The sequence below is a fragment of the Perissodus microlepis genome, chromosome 7, assembly GCF_051167445.1.
Source record: "Perissodus microlepis isolate ML-2025 ecotype Zambia chromosome 7, ASM5116744v1, whole genome shotgun sequence".
NCBI lineage: Eukaryota > Metazoa > Chordata > Actinopteri > Cichliformes > Cichlidae > Perissodus > Perissodus microlepis.
In genome coordinates this window covers 36,403,002-36,424,916 of record NC_140467.1, presented here as the reverse complement: position 1 = coordinate 36,424,916, position 21,915 = coordinate 36,403,002, and the positions used below count along the sequence as shown (strand labels likewise).

Below are 21,915 nucleotides of genomic sequence, written 5' to 3'. Positions count from 1 at the left end.
TTATCTTCAAAAGCATAATTTTTAAAAATGTCAAAAATAAGGCTTTGGATGATCATCGGGCATTCAACTGTTTAGCCAGATTTTTTAAAAATATTTTAAAGTAGTTAATATTGAGGCTTTAGCTACAGTGTTTTCCCCCTGTTTGTTTGTTTTTGTATCTGTTTATAAATATATTTGTTTCCAATGTGAAGTTTAGCATTTGTCCCTGGAAATAATTAGGGATTGGCTGACTTTTGGAGCCCACTTACAGTAACCATTTAGGGAGCTGTTTTTGACACTTCCACATTGGTTTCATTTTTCAGCCTGGGACATTGCTCCTTGTGGAATCACAGAAAAGATTTATTTCAGTCAAAGGTTCTCAAGAACAGAAGTTTGCCACTTGAAGTCGAACATTAAAGATAAATTCTTTCAGGAACTCATTTGATATCTGCTGGTATATCTGCAGTCTGAATACTGTACTACCTGCATTTTTAAAGAGAATAATCTATCGCCTTCCAAAGTCATACCGTCACATGAAAGGTTTAAACTTTTAAAGTTATATTTGGCTTTTTGAAAATGCACTTCTTCGTATCTAATATTTCACTCAAAGCACTTCATCTGTTGTGTTTTCCATTGTTGTTCCTTAAGGTGTAGTAGCTGTGGTGCAGTTGAATCAGCTTCAGAACAGAAGGTCAGCTTTAAAAGGTTTCCATTACTGAAAAGGTCAGTGCTTCCAGGTGTGAAGAAACCACCAAGACTTCAGGAAAAGAAAAGTTAGAGTCACTTGGAAAAACAACTATATAGCTATATATATGTATATATATTTATATATAATATGTGAAATTAAAAAAGAAAATAGAGTATGGAAATTTTTGTCCAAAGTGCATCAAAACAATATTCATACGTATTTGATACACATATGTATGGACATATATATCTGTGTCTGTGTGGGCGTGCACATGCTGTGTGTGAGGGCTTTTCCCAACATTACCCTGAGTGGTGGCTAGGGGGTGCACTGTGGACACGGTGTGTGTATGGGCAGAGGGAGCGAGAGAGAGAGAGAGAGAGAGCGTGTGTATCTCAGTAATGTATTCCTGCCTGTCCCTGGGCTGGTCACATGGGGAGAGCAGCCTGTTTAAAACAGCCTCGGCTCGCTCAGTCAGAGCAGTGCGAGACACAGAGACAGACGCACCCGTTCTCTCTCTTCCTCTCTTCACGCACGCGCGCGCACACACACACATGCTCACGCACGCAGACGGCAACTTTCCTCTAGTGGACTGACACCACACACTCGCCAGGATAGACACACTCCCCTTACTACAGTGGAGAAGAGGATAACGATTGACAGCTCTGAAAAAAAGAAATACAGAAAAAGAAAAAGGTTCCCAGTGAGTAACCAATTTTGATTGTCATATGTTATTCACATTTGCGGACTTTGCTCTTCTTCAGCGTTGTCTGACAGTGACTGTGAAAGGGAGAGGGACTTGATAGAAGGTGCTTTGAGGGGGGGGCAAGTAAATAAATAAGAACGGAAGAGCAGCCAGAAACGACAGAAGAGAGCACAGATGTGGTTCTAGTGCAACACTGGAATACCTCTCCATCAATCTCTCCCTCTGTCTGTGGGATCTAATGCTGTTAATTAGCAGCATGCACTTGGAATGAGAGGAATGCCATTGCGCGGAGCTAGAGTGGGGTTTGTTTCGGACTCTTGCGCTCTGTGTGTGTGTGAGTGTGTGTGTCTTTGTCATTTCTTTCTTTTTATTTCTTGCATGCCAGCTGCATTGTGATGGTCAGTCTACTGATGTTGAGCAGATTCTCTGCGACACACGCTGGTCTGGCTATGATTAATAGAAACCTATTGATATGCAGATGGAAGTAGATAGACCTGTCACTGCACTCCAGTGATATGAGTGATGTGTTGGGAGAAAGGGGACTGTTTTAAAGCCTCCCCTTCTTCGTATCGCCTCTGTCCCACTCTCTTTGTATCCCTCTGTCCCTCTCTGTCCTACTGCCCCCCTACATCTTTCATCCTCCCTTCTCACTTCCCTCCCGCTCATTTCTGTTGCAGCCGCTGATATTTCTTTGACACACTCTCTCTGTTCACTGTCTTTTTCTGTCTCTGTTATTTCATTAACTTTTTCCCGTGTACACAGCTCCCTTGATTCATCTGTGTCGCTTCAGTTCTAAAAGGTCTTTCATTCAGCTCCTTGCTTTCTGTCTCATTTCTCTCCCCCACGCTGGTATATGCTGGCATACTTAGTAGACTCCTTAGTTGCGTAGAAAGAGAGAGGATCGCAGAGTTGTGAGGAGGGAAAGAGGGGAGGGAAAGTGAGAAGAAAGACAGAGGAATGAAGGCGAAAGTAGAAGGGGGGGCATTGAAAAGGCTGACACTGGCTTGGACAATTAGCCCAGGGAGTCTGTCCTGGGGTGCTATTCTGAGAGGGGCTTTGGCCCCTGAGCCCTGGGTGCTGGGTCACGGGATGCCTTGACCCTTCCAGTCGACAGCTAGGCATGGGAGCCATTATCACAACCTGATTGATTAGCACTGAGCGGAAATCCCTTTTCTCTTCACTCCTTGGGAGCAAAAGACCGAAGGTTTTTGTTCTTTTGCTGCTGCTGGTTTAGTATCTGCCTGTCTGAATGTTGAAAGCTCTTGCTTTTCTTTTTTTCTTTTTTTTTTTTTAACTGCTGTCAGTTATGGAGGTCTGGTCTCTATGTATCGTCTGTCACTGGGCTTGTCTTCCTGCCTTCCTTTTTTCCTCTTCCACAACGTGTGTGTTTGTTTGTGTGTGTCAGTGTGCATGCACAAGTGCAGAAGTGGGTACGAAATGTTTTTTTAATGACAAAAGAGACACACTTTGTTGAGGGGGCTTCTAATATGCCATCTTCTCTGTACCAATTATGCTACCTCAGGAATTAATTCAAACCTTCCTTAACTTGTATGAGCTGTACACCTGAAATTGTTAGCAATATATTTAGGAGGCTGCCTGTATGGGAAGGATGGCATGCAAGAGATAAAAAAGAGATGTGAAAGAAAATATGACAGAAGACAAAAGTGATGGGGGAACATACGTGGGCAGCTTGGGAAAAATGAGTTCTTCCTAGAATGTTTGAGTGCATTTCTCTTTTATCCAGTCATCATTTCCATCTCATTTCTTTGTTTTGATCTTCCCGGTCCCATCTCTAACTAACTTTTGCTAGTTTTGCTCTCCCCCCAATACCCCCTTTCTCAGACTGGGAGTTTAGTGAGGTGTTTAGCCCAGCTCACGGCTGATCAAAGCAGTATGTGTCTGACTGGGCTTAGCCCAGGCACTCCTAATGGAGCGCCGTTTTCATGCCTTGTTGGTGGTGGAGTAGGAGGGAGTGATAGGAGGTGGAGGGGGAATAGGAGGGTGTGCAAATAGAAAGGCTGATAGGGAAAAAAAATCAAGCAAGGAAAAGATAGGTAGATAGAGAGTGGGTATAAATCAGAACAACCGTGAGAATGTGCTTCTTGTAGGAGGTGCTGTGGAGATGTCACTATGAGTTGGGTCACCCTTTCTTTGCAAAATCAATGATGAGCGGATAACAAGGATACCACAGTTCCTCAAATAACAGCAACAGCCAATGGCAGCTCTCCACAGGCTGTTCAGAAAGCCACATTTACAAACTATTTTGACAATCAGAGGAACATTACATTCTCTGGAAAGTCAGGGGCATGAGATAATCGACTAACACTTAATAACATGCTATTTATCATTAATGCTAACTGTATATTAGCAGAATGTGAAAAACTGGTCTTACCTTTTGATACTCCAAGAGATACTCCAAAAGTATGCTTTTTTAGTTTCAAGTTTCTAAAACTTTTCACCATGCCATTAAAATCGAGTTGTTAGCTTAATATATGTTAGCCTAACTCTTGCCAGCAAAGACAGAGCCAAGATACATGGGTTCTCATTGTGAGTGTTTTAGCAGCGGCTTGCTGATTTTGAGAATTTGCTTGGTTTTGCTATGTTTTTTTTTCTTTCAAGAATTCAGTAAGAAGTCTAAAATTCCAGTTTGCATAGCCAGGTTTTGTGTATATTTGGCCTTGTTTCAAAGGGTGGTGACCACAATGTGGGCAGGGACATCACTGAATCTAAATAACAGAAGAATCTCTAAACTTACTTAACTGAAAATGTTAAAAATTAAAAACTAACAGAATATATAATAAAACTTTACTTTACGATTCACCAGGGGGTGATGCAGCACCCTCAGCACCCGTACTTCTGGCATTGTAAATAAGAACGTTACTGCCAAGCAGGCGAATGATATTGATTACCAAACAAAATAGACAAAAAAAAAAAAAAAAGAAAAGCAAAGAATAAATGAAAGAGCCTTGCTGTCAACAACACAAAATGAAGTCATATGACAGAAAGCGGTAAAATGAACCCAACCATATCTTTCCAATAAGCGTCTTTCCAGTCTTTAGTGGAAGGACCTATCACCAATGGGGCATACAGTTTAGGCCAGCACAGAATAGCTCCCACACATGGTTTGGTTTTAGGCTGGAAGCAACACCAGACAGGAAAAGGTCTATGTGTGCATCAACTTTTGAGTGTGTTTGTGCATATTTCTGTGTTTGTGTGCGTGAAAGAGAGAGGGAGAGAGCTAGAGATAAGAAGAAGAGAAAAAGAGATGAAGAACTGGTTGTGTGTGCCTGAGCGCATAGTAAGCATCTGTGTGTCCGTCTGTATGCCTGTATGCCAAGCACTAAACAGCCATGCTACACATAAACTGTATATTGATTTTTAATAGACTGTAAAAACCTGTCTAGACATTCGGACATTGATTCTGAAATTGGAAGTTTTACTACTTCTGTCTCTATTAAGACATTTTTGGTGGAGGAATGGAATTTCTGAGCAGCAGAGGGGGAAAGCCTCTTTTATAACCTTGAAAATTAAGACAGAAAATGTTGCTTACATCTTACTGAGAAGTCTGCAGTGACCGACAAGAACACCGTGGTGTAATTTTAAAGTTGATAAACTGAAAGATTTAAATGTGTTTCTGTAATTATCACCTACAAGTGTGATTTACACACTTCTCAAACTGTCTTCCTCCCTTCACCACCCCGTCCCCCACACAGCTCATCACCTCCCAAGTCCAGGTTTCTCCTGAAATCTATTCTTTTTTTGTTTTGTTTTCGTTGCTCACACTCCCCTTTTATAGCGCCATTGTTCTTTTTTTTTTTTTTTTGCTCCCCGCCTCTCCTGTCCAATCCCCACTTTGCAATGCCGATGTTTATATTAACACAAAAGAAAGGTAAGATAAAACTAGGATAATATTTCCCCTAACATACTTACTGCCTGGATAAACATCCTCCGACAGATGTCCAAGCATGGGTCTGATCAGAGGAGGGCATGGGGGCCGTAATTCTCAGTGCTGTAATGTACACAAAGGCTACAAATTGGAAGCTGGTGTGGAGAGGGTTGGACGGAGAGCTGGGGAGGTACGGAGAGACAAAGACTTTCCTCATCATAAAAATCAAACATATTTCAAAAGAGGAAAAAAAAGTTACTGTCCATTGTTAAAACAACTGTTGCTTTATATAGATGGTTGTTTGGCTGTTGTGCAATTAGTTAACCGAAGGATCATAATGTGCACCTGGTTCTTCTCTGGTGAGAAATCTGTTTGAAGATGTGAGATCAGTTTCAGTATGTGCAGTGTCATAATCACAAATCCATAATTGATAATTATCAAATTAATAGCGCAGAATTGGGTACTCCAAAAAGTAGTTTAAACATATTTACAATGAAAATTTTGCCTGTTGCTCATCTTACTTTCAGGATCAGAATTAATTAGCATATCACTAACTCCACTAACAAAAATATCTGATCTAAATCTTTTAGTTTTCAATATTTAGATCTTCATCTGCTTGTGTAAATATAACACAAAATGATGGCGATAATTGCAATTAATAAGGGATTTGAAAGGATTTAGATTTAATAAGTGGATTTAATGCTGGATTCAGATTTGATGAAATGCTCTCAAGCACTAACCCAACAATGGAACTATAGTAGAATGGACAGCGAGAAATAAATATGAGGTTTTGGTAAGCATATTTGTGTGTACATGTACGCATCACAGACATTTTATACGCCGCTGTGAAACAAATGCAGGCGAGAGCTTTGAATGCAACAAGCCTCCCAACAGCCACACATTAAAAAGTCAGCTTTCTCTCTGGCAATGCACAGCTCCCACGCTTTTTCTGTCTACCCTCTCTCTCTTTAGTTAGATGTGCCACTTGCTGTGTGCTTTTATCTAACTGCACCTAAGGGTGTGAAAACATGACAAGATTTTGTTAAGATTTGGCCCCAATTAAGCCGCCTCACATGCATTTCAGAGATCTACATTTTACGACTGTTTCCTCTCTACACCCTGAGCACGAAGATCTGGCTCAGAGGGAGAGCCGGTGTGCAATTATTTTGGTAATCTGAAAGAGCTCCTGTACTTTCTTTGTACACTTTTAAAGTGTCAAGAACATGCAGATATTAAGCCGTTCTCTAATGCCATAAAAGACTGAATCAGGACCTTCAATTCTGAAAAAAAAAGGTTGAATGTTTATTTAAAAGAAAGCCTTTTTTGTATGGGGTTGTGATAGCAAGCGCACAAACAGACAGACAAACTTTAAGTCTTTTTGCATGTGGCCCGGCATTTTTCTAAGCTTAAGCTTTTCAGTGTTGGCTTTTTGTTCTATTTGTCAAGTTGCTTGTTTCTCTGTCTTTGAGAAACAGCCTTTTTATCTGTCAAGTTTTGTGTGTGCTAGTGGGTCAGTGTGTGTCACACTGTGCATATCTGCTTGGCTCGGCTGTATTTTTATCCTTAGACAGCTCTCTATTCAGCCCCTGTAGCATTCTTGCAGCCCAGGCGATGGGAGAGTTTGACTCCTAACTTTCTGATCAAAGCATATGAGGGATAAAAGGAGGGAAATCAAGAAAAAAAAGTTTATGAATATGCATCACTTGACACCCCCCCCCCAACACGAGCTCCCAGCTTTCTAGACACATACACACACTCAAACACAAACAAAAGCTGCCTCCTCCAGTAGGGGGCAAACACTTTGAGGTGGATTTGCGCACAACTTCTGAAGGCTATTCACATTCTGTTAGCATACCAGAGGAAAATGTCCTGTACCTGACAGCAGCCACACACTGTTATCTACACAGCCAAGTGCAATTTGTGCATTTTACTATATTTTTCAGGGTTTTAAATATTTAAACTTTTTTTCCAGATTTACTGCATTTTATATAAATGCAATTTGAGAATAAACTGTTGGAGGTAATTTGCCTTAAGGCAACTGTATAATGTAGTACACTATGTATGCTGTATAGGAATACATGATGTGGGAGAATCATCCTGGGGGCGGTGTATGCGTGCCGTGTGGTGCATCCACTAATCCCTCTGTATTGTGAGTTTAACTGCTCAGTTGTATTGACTAACTTGCTATCTTTATATTTTCCCTACGCACATGTCAGCCACATTATTTTCTTTTTCCATATGTAAGATATACAGGGCTCGCAAAATTTCAAAATCCCTGGTAGCCCTTCGGGCAGGGACTCTTCAGTTTTTGGTAGCCCAAAATAAATTTAAGTAGCCCGAATAAAAAAGAGAGCAATTTTTTGATTGATGTTTTGTTTCCGTTACAATATTATACATTAAAGTATAATATTGTAATGGAAACAAAACATTAATCAAAAAATTGTTTAAACACAAATTACAACATTGTATAAAAATTACAATCATCAACTCAAATACTTGGTTCTAATTGAACAGAAATTTCTATGAACTTGTAAGAACTGTGTAGGACATGAATCAGTCTGTGTCAGATCCTGAATTTGAAATTTCCACTGAAGTCACGGGAAAGAGGCAAGTGGAACCAAGATCGAGGCCATTTGCTTTTTGAAGTTTGCAAAGACTGCTAAATTGTGCCAGTGGTAGTTCACTCTTTGCAACATAGTACGCTATTCTAAACTGATTTTCAGGTTTATTTTTAGTATGTTATTTGCAATTGGTGTTTGTTCTGGGAAAGATATTGCAGACTGAGCAATAATGCATTTCTTGCATTTCTCATGGGTTCTAATGGGGGCCTTTCTTAAAATGACTGGTCCCAGTAACAAAGGCGCTTGTCGACTCAGAAATCGAGGGAAAAGCAACAACACACCCGGCAGAATATTATGTTATTTACACGGGTGCACATAAGTGGTCCGCATGTGCGCATTCGCTGTCAAAATAAAAGACGCGCACCAGATAAGAAGTTGCAACACGCGTTTGCGTCCATATAAACGGCACTGTTTTTGTCCGCTAGAGTGGGATTTTCACGGCACATTCTGCACCACATCTCTGTGCGTTCATCATTTGTTTGAAGCCAGCTCACCTCCTGCAAACACTTTTCCGAGAATACGTGCTTCTTTTGTGGTTCGGACTCCTTCTGACATTTCTTTGGATGTGGAGGAACACCAAAGTAATTGCTTAAAGGAGCTTGCTTCTTCGACATCTTTAAGAGTTCTAAACAAATGTCTGTCCTCCTCCAGAAAATCTTATGTACGCAAACACGCGTTGCAACTTCTTATCTTGTGCCCGTTTTTTATTTTGACAGCGAATGCGCACCTGCGGACCACTTATGTGCACCCCTGGTTATATAGCTCATCATATCGCAGCCACAGAAATTCTTTTGTCCATGAAACCATAAAGCTGCACTTTCTTTTTGCCTTATAGTCTGATTTGTCATAACTTTTCCGTTTTGTGGTAAGCTTTTCTTTGGCTGTCACTTCTTCACGCTGACCTGTCTTATTTGGCTCAGCAGAACTAAAATATATATCCTGCTGCTTTTACACACGCACTCACATAACGCTCAGCGATTCTCTGCGCGATCAACCTCTCACATGTTTAAGCTTGCTGCGGGAGATTTCACTTGTCATGTTTGCATAGTAAGCTAACGATTGATAAGACGATGTCAGAGGAATTGGTGCGCAAATTATCATCACTCACCAATCAGTGCTGTCGCTCTCTATAAAACAGTTCGCGCGATTGCAAAGTGAAAGCAAAAAACAAGCGCAAATTCAAACACGATTTCAATATGTCACATATTGACAGTGGCTCACCGATGCCAATGACATAATTACCCAGCTACATTTCCGAAAGAATGCAAAAGCATTGAAATATATTTTCCTATGATAGCCCGACGGGCAGGGCAGAGACAGATTTTGGTAGCCCGACTGGAAAAATCGCTAGCCCCGGGACGTCGGGCTAGCGATTTTGCGAGCCCTGATATATAATATATAATAATATAATCTTGTGTTATATTGCTTTCACGGCACATAAAAGAATAGCTGGAAAATCTCCTCCTTTTTGCTTTGTGAAAATTCCCACTGTATTACAAGGTTAAAATCTGTTCATGCCAGGTGACTGAAAATGTTGTTTGTTTTAGCTCATTTGCACATTTTACATTGCTGTAGCTGGTAAAGAGTATATAGCACCTATTTCACCTGTTAAACACTTTATTTTCAGCAAACAAATGGCTAATAATTAACTTAAAAAACAGACCTCCCCTGATTGTACTAGGTACCCCTAGCAGCTGAAGGAGTCACTTCAATATGAAGGATTCAGGCCAAATTTTCTTCAGAAATCAAAAGGATACGACTCTCCTTTGTTTCTGTATGTCTCACCACTATTTTGGCTGATGCAAGCTCGCACAAAGTGTGCAAGCACAAACTGTGTGCAGACATGAGCAACACAGCAGTCCACTTAAAGGCTGCATGTGTCATTAGCCACAATAGTGTTCTGAGGTTACACAGAGCTCCTATAAACAGATTGGGGATGCATTTATGATCAGTATAATGGGACATTAAAAGAGCATTAGACTACATACAGTCTAAAGTTTATTCCGGCTTACACGTGCACCATTCGTAGAAACGCTTTACTACTTTTTTAAATCCTGGACTTCATGTGAAAGACGGCCATTGTCATCAGTTATCAGATGCAGAAACTCCTTCTAGAAGATAAGTTTGACTACTAAGTTATCATTTAACAGTAACAAACTTGAAGCTCATTATTCTTTGACATTGTGTTAGTGCTGTTAATTTCACAGCAAACCATATTATTTGTCAGATAATTGGTGTAAAAAAAATGCTCCTTAAGACATCAAACGTATAAGCATAATGAAGAGGTCCAAAATTCAGTGTGTTCAATGAGCAGCTCGGAGATTTAGGAGCCTGGTTAGACTCCTAGTGAACACAGACCCGTTCGATGTGTAGCTTACTTACATTCAACATTTAGATTGGACTGATAAGTAACTGCAGTGCTTTTGTGTAAAATGGCCATGACTCTTGTTTGTTGGCACTTTTTAATGTGTGGGTTTTACTGTTATTTATCCCCTGTGTTATAAAAAAAAAATAGAACACAATAAAAGCACCAACTGGCCAACTGAAAGAAATGATAGTGAAAGGGAATTTGATCATTCTCCTGAAATAACCAATTTTAATCTTGAATGCACTTGAGCAAAGCTGTCAACTGAAGAAGTGAGACACAGACATCAGGTGCAAGTACTAATAGAGTAGGTTGTGGTCAATTCTTAAGGGGAAGATAAAGTGAAGAGAAGTAAATGGAAAAGTTGAGTTTAAGAAAAGGCAAAAATTTTCTCACCTGAGGCAGAATAGGGAAATTCAAGAGATGGCCAAGATTAAGCCTTGGGATAGCTACAAGTATGTCTTCTTGAGGGAAAGATAAAAAGAGAGAACTGGAATGAAAAGTCAAGAGGTGAGGAGGAGGCTAACAACAAAAGCGGTTTTGGTCAGAATGGTGGATGAAGAAAAGTATAAGAACACAAGAGATTCAATTATGGAGCAGAAGACATTTTAACAGACTGATACCATTGGGCATGATTGGAACTTGAAGGAAATTAGCTGGAGAGAGAAAGTCGGCACACATCAAGTGTGATTGTGGTCAAACATTGGAGGAAGAGTAGTAGCAATTGAAAATGGTGTGGAGTGTGTGTGTGTGCGTGTGTGTGTGTGTGGGGGGGGGGGATTAAAGGTTAGGCAAGACCATCAGCAGACATGACTGTGATGAGTGTAAAGCTTGAAAAGACTGGGGAAATGACTGGGCAAAGGGAAAAAGGAAGAGCACATAAAATGCTAGAACACCATTATGTCCAGTTGCAGGATTGAGGTCAGAGAAAAGGAAGAGCTGCAAAGGATAGAGAAAATGAAAGGGGACATGCTGGATAGGTTTGGAGTTGAGGTGCTTCTTGGAGTTAAGACGTGACAATGGAAGTATAGGTGGGAATTTAAATTCTCAGCTAGGAGACAAGGGCAGGCGAGAATAAATGAAGAGGGGGGGATGCACTTTAAGTAGACTATGCCATTTCTCAGAAATACAGTTTCAATCACTTGGTGTTTTCAAACATGTCAAAATGGATGCTGTGTATCAGATTTGATGATGGTGTATCATCCCCTGAAAGCAAGTGCATAAAGTGTAGTGTGTGTGTGTGTATGTGTAATAATGCGAAACACATTTTATCAAAATAACTACAGTGGGATGCTGAAACAGAGCCTTCTAACGTTTACTGACATCACCCCTCTGTGTGTATGTGTGTGGAAACTGTCTGGGACCATGCCACATTATTAATAATGCACTAAGTTCAAAATGCATGAATTCCCAATCAACTGGGATATTAGCACCATGGTCCCCACTTTGTATTGTCTTCATTTTTGTTTTACAGATATTTATTAATCCCCCCCCATCCCATCTCAAATACGTTAGAAAGCTGGTTGCTGAAAGGCTTGGGGCTCTGGCTTTTTGCGCTGCTGGCTCCAGATATGTATGCTCAGTTTTCTGTCCATGCAATGTTTTTGTTCAACCAAATGAATGAAGCTACTCTGTGTTACTGACTGTGTCCATCTCTTTCAATATCCGTCCATAAATTTGCCTATTGGTGTGTGTATAAGTTAGCTTTTCCGTACAAGTGTGTATGTCTGTGTGTGAGTGAGTGAGTGCCTCTCTCTGAGCCGAGGGCTTTTAATCTATTAAAGCCTGATCCTTAAACACTAATCAATGTACCCTTTTATATTTCCATTACAGTGCAGAAGGGAAAGGGATAAATAAAGCATGACAATGGAGCTCAGTAGTGGCCACATAACACTGAAAAGTTCCAACTGCTGTCGGTGCACAAGAGGGGGCTGAACTATTTAAACTAGGTCATTGTAATTTAATTTTTTTTTATACAATCTAATCTGTATGGTAGGATGTTTAGGGCTGGATGATTGGTGCAACATAGCTATCATTATATAGCCATTTTTTGTTCCTTTCTAAAACTTTTGACAATTTAGTAGTCTCTAATTCTAAGAATTAAACTTGGTACTGGCTCACATACACATTGCACTCACAGGAGCCGATCAGCCATGTAAAATCATGTCACGAAGCTTCCAGCACACAGTTTTTATGTCAGATGAAGTTTGGAACTCTGCACTTCAACTCTGCAGAATTGGGAAACTTTGGTTTTAGTTTCAGCAAGACAGGTGTCAGCATTTGATTTGAAAGAGTGCACACCTGAGAGACTGGAAATCTTATTTAACAGGTAAAAGAAATTGGTGTGCAAGCGGATGGATATTTCCAGCGTCTTTATTATTTATTGCATCAGTTAACATATCTGTGTCTTTGTTTTTATCTAAAGGAATAAACAATGCAGCAAAAGCACTTTAAAAACTGGAAAAGCCAATGTGATGTTTCTTTCTATTGTGTGCACAGATTTGCTCTTTTTGCACAGCATGTTGTACTAACAGCCTCATGTCATTGGCCTCCTGCCTTTCTTTTTCTTGTTTAAACATCCTCCATGCTTACAGTATTGCATCACGTTTTCCCTTTAGATCATGTTTAACTAGTGATATGCACTGTAGCTTTTAGTTGTCAGGACCAAACACTTTCAAGCTATACAGCTGACAATGTGCACAACCGTTTAGGGCTGATTTAGAGCGATTTACAGCAAATGTCTGCAGTCCAAACGCATACTTGCCTAACCCCCCCCCAATCTATCTATCATTTAAACCTACTAAACTGACAGTATTTGCCACTTCTCACAGCATATTTTATTAGCTATGTCTGGTTATGTACATGTCCCTCGCCCCCAATTAATTTAGTATACTTAAGTGGCACATTTGCATTACACTGCTTACCTTTGGAGTATAGTTTATTAGTGCTGTCTGTGTAACCCGCACCAACACCCCACAATCCTATCCCCAAGAACCATGCACATTTATTTTATTGCGCTTAGCCAACAGTATTTTCTCGGCAGGAGCGTACGTGTGTGTTTTTCTGCTCCACTGTGGTAGTTTATTAGCAATGTCTCCTTTGATAGTTAGTGTGCACGCTTGATTATGGCTGAAAGGGAGTGGGCTGGGCGCTTGGCCGGAGAGGAAGTCTGCCTAATGATATTAACAACATCCTTTATTGGGTAGCTACTGCAGGCAGAGAAAGAGAAGGGGGTAAAGGGAAGAGGGAGGGAGGGTGATTAAAGTGAGAAAAGTGGGGTCTTAGAAAGAGAGAGGAAAACGGGGGGAGAGAAACTTTAGGGTGAATGAAAGAGACAAGAGTGTGAAGGGGAATGGGTTTACCTGTTCTGCAGATTAGGCAAAAGAAATATGCGGAGATTTAAACATCAAAAAACATAATTATGAGAGGGATGTTTTATTTAAGAGTGTCGGCCCAAACACTACAGTGAGAGATGTTTTCATCTGCTCCTAATATGTTATACGGATCTGACAGTCCCTCCATGTTCCTCTAATAGATTTGCAATCATATCCCAAATTGCTTGGCAACCCTGTCAGGTTCTATCACCGAGGTTCACAAGGGATTAATTGTTTGCAAGAGCTGAGCATGCAAAAAACAAAGGTAAGCGGAAGTTGTTTTCATGACGACTTAATTATTCTAATTAATTTAAAATTAAATGTATTGTTTATTTGTCAACTAGAAATTGATGTCTGCTACAATAAGTATAAGTATTGAGGTTGTAGGGTTTTATTTTTTACTATGTTAATCATTTCAACTTTCATTTTAATGGACGATTTCTTTTTGGCAATTTTCACTCATCCAGAAAGTTTCCTTAAAGTCTGAAGCAGAGTTTCCATTAAAGCCACTAAGTAGACAGGTGCTTTATACTGTTGCAATAAAGCCACATAAAACCTATGAAGATGAATATGTTGCAAAAGCAAGCAATTTTTGAACACATATAGATAAATGAATAAATAAATATCATTCTATAGATGTGATTATTTCTTTTACAATTTTCTCTGATTGCTTCAGGTAACCCACCCAATAAATAATATTTAAACTACAGTTGCTCAGTTGTCCGGTTTGGTAATAGTATATAACGCTCTATTAAACTTGTCTTCATGTATGTCTGCCCTCGTCTGACTCCTTTCACAGAAAAGGTAGAAGGAAAAAAAGATGATTTACTGCACCTGATTAGGGGTTTGGGTTTTTATTTTTGCAACGTATTTGTCATCACAGAATGCAATAGTTGTCTAATGCACTGAACTTCACACAACAGGTGGTCAGGGTGAAAGGAAAGAATCATCTCACACACCACCATTGCAGTGCACAAAAGTGAAAGTGTGTGAATAGAGGATTATTTACATAACCTGTTTTTGTGTCTCCTGTGTTGTTGACAAACAACAGGCACAAAATGAGATCGTGGATACAAAAGAAAATGAATATAAAGTATAGAAAAAAGTGAACACACAACTTTGTTGCAAGTAGACAAAAGAAGCCTTACTGCTCCATTAAACACAGAGACTGTTTTGTGAGTATGTAAACACTTTTGTTCTTTAACTTGTTTTTCTCCTCTAAATCTGGGTAGGTGGGCTTTTTCAATTACAGACTAATGGGTGATTAGTACCTTACTGTATGCCAGTATGTTACCATTTTAATGTCACTGTGAAAAAAAAGGAAGATAGATCATAGCATGACGCCTAGCATAATCATCAACACAAACACATGCAAATGTGTCATAGGCATTATAAAAGATAGATGTGACACTTTACTTTCCAGACTTTTAAACTAAATCATCAGCACTTTGGCTGATGCTATGTTGATGTTTTTTGAAAGATAAAAGTTGCCTTATATGGATGAAAAGGTAGAATGCTAAGTTATCAGCTGGCGCTAGTAGCACGTATTCAAATTCAAACTGTATGGGTATGGCACAGAGAGAGAGACATATCAGCTACTTAGAGCTAAGTAGTGGATCAATAAAATAGAATTTCACGTACCAAATCTGAAGCACAAAATTCTTTGATGGTCCATACCACACAGAAATAATAATCAGGCAGTGCTTTAAAAGGGTGCAGTAGCACACACAAAACAGAGACATGCATATACTTAAAGTAGTGTTTTTAGGCCGAACACTGATCAGGACAACTGTTAGTCAATGTGGCTGGCTGTAAACATGCATTTTAATAATCTCTGTTTGGGCATTTTATATGGATTTACTGAGTTTTAGAGGGAGCCTCAAGTAGCAGCTAGGGGAACTGCAGTTTCTTTTTTTTTTCTTTTGCATCCACGCTGTTTTTTTTAAATCTCCAGATTTTACCCTTTGATATTCCCCCAATGACAAATTTGCCTATCTCCCACTAACACCTAGTGAGAGCTGTCACCTTGAGAGGCATCTCTTATTACCAAAAATGTCAAGGTTGGCAAATTCCTCTGTTTACCTTGGCAAGATGCCTAAGATCCCAGACCCCTCCCAGATGTTTGCCAATGTGTAGAGCCATATTTATTTGTCTGATTGCTCACATGTTGGCCTCTGTGCAAGTTTCTGTCTGAGTGCTTGTGTGTCTGTGCAACTCTTTTTCTCACACATACCCAGTGCAGAATTCAGACAATCAAGAAAATAGCACAGAGATGGGTAAATAAACCCATTCTGTTGGACTGTCTCTCCAAGCAGTGTTATCATCTCACTTCACCTGTGGCTAAAGAGACATATACCTGTCAAATGCCACACTTTCAGACACAAACATTATACATTACACAGGCATAAATGCATACAAGACTTCACATATCCTCTGCGCAAATGTGTACATGTATATATCAACAAGTGCTGTGTGATGTCATCTACAATGACAATAGTCAGCGAGCCAACACGCACTGATTAACCTTTTCATGCACACTGGTATGTCGGAGTTAAGATGCCATTTCTCGTATTCCTGTGATCCTCCCTCTGGTAGAACATGACTGTTCTTGTTTTCTGTGTGTGCTGTGGAAATGTATATGAGAGACACATAGTACTCAGCTTCCTTTGACTTGAGCCAAAGTAGAAAAGAGCTACTTATCAGGAAGGATTAAAAACAAATTAAGATGGATTTAGACCCTCTAAATGACTCTAGCTTCCATCAGTTGGTGAGTGTGTGTACCTTTTTTTTTGTTTCTTCATTTGTATCTGTTTATAGATGGCACAGTGGTGCACTGGTTAACACCAAGAAGGTCTTGTGTTCCATTTCGGTGGTAGGTGTCCTTCTCTGTATAGTTTTAATGATTTCTGTGAGTGTCTTCCACTATTCAAATATGTTGGTAGTAGGTGTGAGTGTAACATGAATGGGTGTCTGTCTCTCTGTGTTAGCCCATCAATAGACGGGCAGCCTGTCCAGAGGGTACCCTGCTTTTCACTCTGTGATAACTCGGATAGGCTCCAAAATAGATGAAAGGATTTTAGGTTAGATTGCATATTTGTGTGGAAAGGTCTGTGGCTATATGTGTGAGCTTAGTGACAATGCACATTGCATTTAGATTCAGTGCATTTCAGGCTATTGACATGATTTTAATTTGTGATTAAAATCAATGCACATTACTCAATGTCAGTTTTCCCAAGACAATAAAAGCCTGGAGTGTTTTCACATTACCATGCAGTAGAATGTAATTTAAAAGGTCACCTTAGACATGTATGTTCCTCACACTGATATCAACCAGCAAATGAACACTGTTAATACTGAAGCAACCCTAGCAACAACAAAACCGGACAGAGCATGTAAACTGGCTGCCTGAAGCGGCACAGTTCTTCGGCCAATAAATTGATGTCTGGTGGATAAAAACCTCAGTCCAAACACCAGATGAACACACCATCTGTTTCTCTGCGATTCCACTCATTAGGAGTACATATTTTATTTTTTTTCCATTATTCCCCTTGTCATTTCATGGGCACTGCTATAGCCCTGCTCCTTTCTGCCATTGCGTTTCTATTGTCATTAAATTTTTTGTTACTGAGTGCAGATCGATAAACGCTTGATGTGTGTTTGTTTTGTTGTTTCATATTTTGCAGTGAATATAATCAAATCCCTTCTGCTTTTCCATAGCTCGTTTGCATAATGTTGTAAGCATCTCCTTCTCAACTTTTCTTTTGTCATGAGCCAAATCTGCCTTTTTGATACAACACATTTTGGAAAGGTTTGTCGTGCAAACATCTTGACAAACAGTAATCACAACCAGTTTTACAATACTTCGTTTTTAACCATGTTTTCATAAATATTACCACATAAAAAGCATTGACTCTTATGCTACAGCCATCAGTTGATTTCTGCCACTGCTGTGTTCATTATGTTTTTCTGGTGAAGCCACATTTGAAAACCAATGGACCCATCAGCTGAGAGCCTAGAGGCTCCAGTAATGCAAGCCTTCTGCCATCTTTCCCTCCAGATGCAACCTTACATGCTCCATCTGTGGCTCTATGATTGCTCTCAACAGCCACCTGCAGTGGTGCCATCGCTGGCAGGCACAAACAGTATGAGCCGTCCCGGCCATAATTTTAGCAACGTTATCGTTCTTTGTTGATGAGATGCCTCTGTTTATGTACCATGTTTGACATAATCTTTTTTTAGTTTTAATCTTTTCATCTTAAATTCTGTTTGAAGAACAGCATTGTGCTCAAGAAACAGTTTGCAAGTATTTGTTGTTTACTGGAAACTTTTTTTAATGTGCACATATGCTTGTGTAAAAGCACAGCCACAAAGTCCATATAAATGTTTAAATAGAACGTCTGTCTTTGAATGTGCATGCATGACATGAGTGGATTCGATTTCACTGCAAAGCCATGTTGAACAGTCAGTCAATTTCCTGCCGCACATTCTGTTGTTCCTCCATGACAAATGCCTCGATTTCCTCATAACACATTCCTATATCATTATTGGTCATGGACGTTATATAGTCCAACATACTCTGAGTCCCTCTGAGTATCAGATTGCTTCAGTGTTCATTTGAGAAAGCCAAAAGCAAAGAAAGAAAGAAAGAAAAAAGAGGAAGCCACTAACATTTTATTGCTAGCTGAGAAAGAAGTTTTCAAAGAAGTAAGAATGTTTGTTTTTTGTTTATCATTTATTGCTTTTTTCTCCAGCTTTTAGAGCTGTGCTCATGGGGGAAAAATACAATCTCAGTTTTAAGCCTTTTCATAAGTACATGTAGGATATTTCCGGTGCTACTGTTAAAATCTCTGGCAAACATCTAACACTGTTACTACATATGAGGAATATTGTGGTTTCTAAAAGCAGCTTGTAAAAATGTGTCTTTTCATGGCCTGTCTCAGTCCATTAAAGTAGATACATGACACCACATAATGATATTAAAATATTCTTCAGACCTCCCTCCATAAACAGCATTCCTAAATGAGGTTTTAAACCAGAGGGTGAATTGTCTGTGAATACCAAGTGAATGGCATTGGGAAAGCTGACATGGTTTGAGGCCTCTGTATTGTTGAGAAAAGTCAGGAAGGTTTAGCTCAAGTGTAAAATCCATACCGAAGCCCTTTGGTAATGCTTGACTTGACAAGTTGTGCATGTGTCTGAATGTGTTTGTGTGTTTGCACTCACACTCATACTTGAAGCTACCTTCATGATTCATTAACGTGTCTGTGTACGCCTGTTATGCTACGGAACCTACGGTTCTTTGTGTTACTAGGCTGTTGTACTCATATTTCCATTTAAATATGTGTCTGTGGTGTGATTTACAGCCGTCCACTATTGCATAAATCCTCTGACTGCTAGCCCAAAAAGACAGAAATGTAGAAAAAAAGTGTCCATGTGGAACTTATCATAAGCAACCATATTTCTCCATTACTAGGAGCAATTTGTTGTAATTGCCAGCTTAGAAGTAATATGGCCTCAAACTAGATTTTTTTGTCATAAAAAAAGAAAAATCTAAATGAAATATGAGAATACCCATTAACTGACACAATTATGCTATAATAATCAGAAAATTGAGCTGTCAAGACTGGAAAGCCTCTTTAAGATGCTAGTTACAAAGCATAAGGAGCGTGTGTCTGTATGCATGCGGGAAGGATCTGACAGAAACTGTATGTAATTGGTAGGTTTATCTTTAAAAGCCGATTGTTTACATTTTGAACTAAGTGGAAATTGAACGAAAAATTTGACAACATAACCAGCTAAAGTGTACGAACCAGAGAGGTCATTATAAAGAGAAAGAGGGAGGGTGAGATCCTTCTGTGCAATATTCCTTGTATACAAGGGTGACTAACTGGATACTTTGATGAAGCAAATTGGTCTATTGCTGCACAACCTTGCATCATAAAAATATTCGTAGTGAAAATTTCCCTCTCAGTTATGATTCCTAAATAACACCGTGGCCTCTGTGTGCACTCCATCCTGACTGGCTGGAGGGGTGTTAATTAGTTTGAAATAATCAGTTTTTTCAGTGCACTAGGACTTGATACTCAAGAATATGGGCTCACTGCACACATTCTGCTGAGTCAGAGTTCATGAATAGCTTTTGCTCTCACATAATTTCAGTGATAAATGGCTGTGGATGAAGCTTATAGGGAGCAATTTAATTGGCTAAGCATGAATTCTAAGTCTTTCAATTATCATCACATCGTTCCGACTCTGACAATAATCTCTATCTCTGTTTCCTCAAATGTGTCATGAGTCAAACAATATCATCTGATTTAACACCCTATGCCACAACGCATGACTAAATTAGCTTGACTGTAAGCCAAACCAGTCTCGAATCTGCATTGCTCTTTTAAAATAATTTGTGTGACAAGCAAAGGCAAAAAAGAACAGAAAAAGTAGGCCCAGAAGAACTGGGTCAAATGACATTTGAAAATAAAATAAAATAAAAAGACATTAAAGTTAAGGTGATTGACATTGTTCATGTTAGACCATGCTTCCAAATCAAAAAGATTTTTCTTTGATGTACAGTGCACTATGTACTAAGTACTTCCACACATACAGACAACCTTCAGTCAGACAGGAATATAAACACAAAAATACTTTTTTTTTTTTGCGCAGTAATTCCCACCCAGTGCTTAGGGCTGTGCTGGACTTTGTTCTTTGAATAGTTTTTAATGTGTAAGAGGCTTTTAGATCTTATTTTTCAAAGGACAGGCATGAGGGATTCTCATGAGGCTGTGACACTCCCATTAAGAATGTGATTCTTACAATATAGCACACAGATTAACAGACCAGCTTTGTAGTCCCTGCCTGCAGCACCAAATCCAAATTGTGCATACATATTATTATATATTAGCACTACTTTAAGATTATGTTCTACTTGCCTAAACTAACGTGGACTAAGAATGTTATGGATTTTTACTTTTAGTGCTTTTCTTCAACTCGTTGGTTTTAATGGATTTTTAAGGACATAATGGGCCACACTGTAATATTTTTCATGTTTTTTGCAATCCCTTTAATCCTATTAAACAAACCACATGGGACTTGAGGAACAGTGCACACCTGTGGCACATTTGAAAACTTTGTTCACAAGGAATATATGACCAGTGTGTCTGTGAAAACCTGGCCTTAATCACGGTCAATCAAATCAGCTCCTGAGGGCCAGACAGTTTTATAATGCAGAATCCAGGTTGGTTCCTCTTGAAGGAATATAAGGTTGTTTGGACTAGAGAGTTCCAAGGCACAATATTATACCCAAAGTATGATCATAACACTGTAAGCATGCTGCCAATGGCTTTGAAAAGAATCTGTAAGTCTGGTCTCCACATCAGGACCATTTAGATCATTAGTCACTTGGCATTTTTAACCAACTCAGCTCAGTTTGAACATGTTCATGTATCCACATGCAATGAGGTACTACACCATTTCCTGTTGAGAAAAAAGCTTTTTTTAAGCACATACTGTAACTCATTGAAAATGTTATTATTTAAAAAGGATGTTTTCCTCAGTTGATTAATGGCTGACATATTGGTGATACTGATGGTGATTGACTGGGAATTAAATAAAATGAATCCTTTCATTCTGTTAAATTTCCACAACACTTGGTATCTGAATTTGGTTAAAGGTCAGCCATTCCTCCTGATGTTTGTATAATTAAAACTCATTCTTAAATTTAGTGTTCACTTTCTTCACCATAACCAAATTCCCAGAAGCAAGAAAGTTTTTGGCTCTATTACAAGTTCCTTGTTTCAAAGTCTTAAAACCTCTGAACACTCTGGCTCTTGCTAGTGTGGAGTTGCTCTTTGCCATTAACAAATGATTAAAATTGATCATGTGTCCACTTCCTATCATCTGCCTTTTAGTTAAAAAAGAAATAGACCACAGATACCCTGTTGTAGCTGGAACTGTTGGATGCAGTGAGAAATGTTTCTGATGTGTGACTCAGACATGAGTTTAATGAAGTCTGATCATGATACACTATCCATTTCTCTTTTTAGTGCAGCTATACTGTGTGTGGGCGAGGAAGGCTGTGAAGAAGACCATGTTTTAGTTTAGTTCCTTTGATTTAACAGCTTATTGAGTTTCTCAAACATGCAAAAAGCACTCATATGTATTGATTATGAGTTATTTCAAGAAAAGTGGGATTGTCATTTAATTAAAGCCACTATAAGCCATGGAAATCTACAGTCAAGCTTGGGAGTGATGACAATCTATTAAACTGTCAATTGTAAAACCCTTCTTATATCACTGAGCATTT

At 39.2% G+C, this 21,915-nt stretch overlaps 1 protein-coding gene across 3 annotated transcripts in view; it reads left to right on the top strand.

Annotated features, from left to right (window-relative positions):
- The first annotated feature begins 1,089 nt into the window (after positions 1-1,089).
- Positions 1,090-21,915, top strand: part of cntfr (ciliary neurotrophic factor receptor) — a 212,754-nt gene continuing 191,928 nt past the window's right edge. Inside the window, exon 1 of one of the 3 annotated variants that reach the window (XM_084934843.1) lies at positions 1,090-1,367. Coding sequence is in view for 1 of the 3 variants with exons in the window: in XM_084934842.1 (XP_084790968.1) it covers positions 1,638-1,672 (35 nt within the window). In the remaining 2 variants the exon portion in view is untranslated. Of the gene's footprint in view, positions 1,368-1,533; positions 1,673-21,915 lie in introns of those variants that run through there. The other 2 variants (XM_084934842.1, XM_084934844.1) reach the window with 2 other exon arrangements.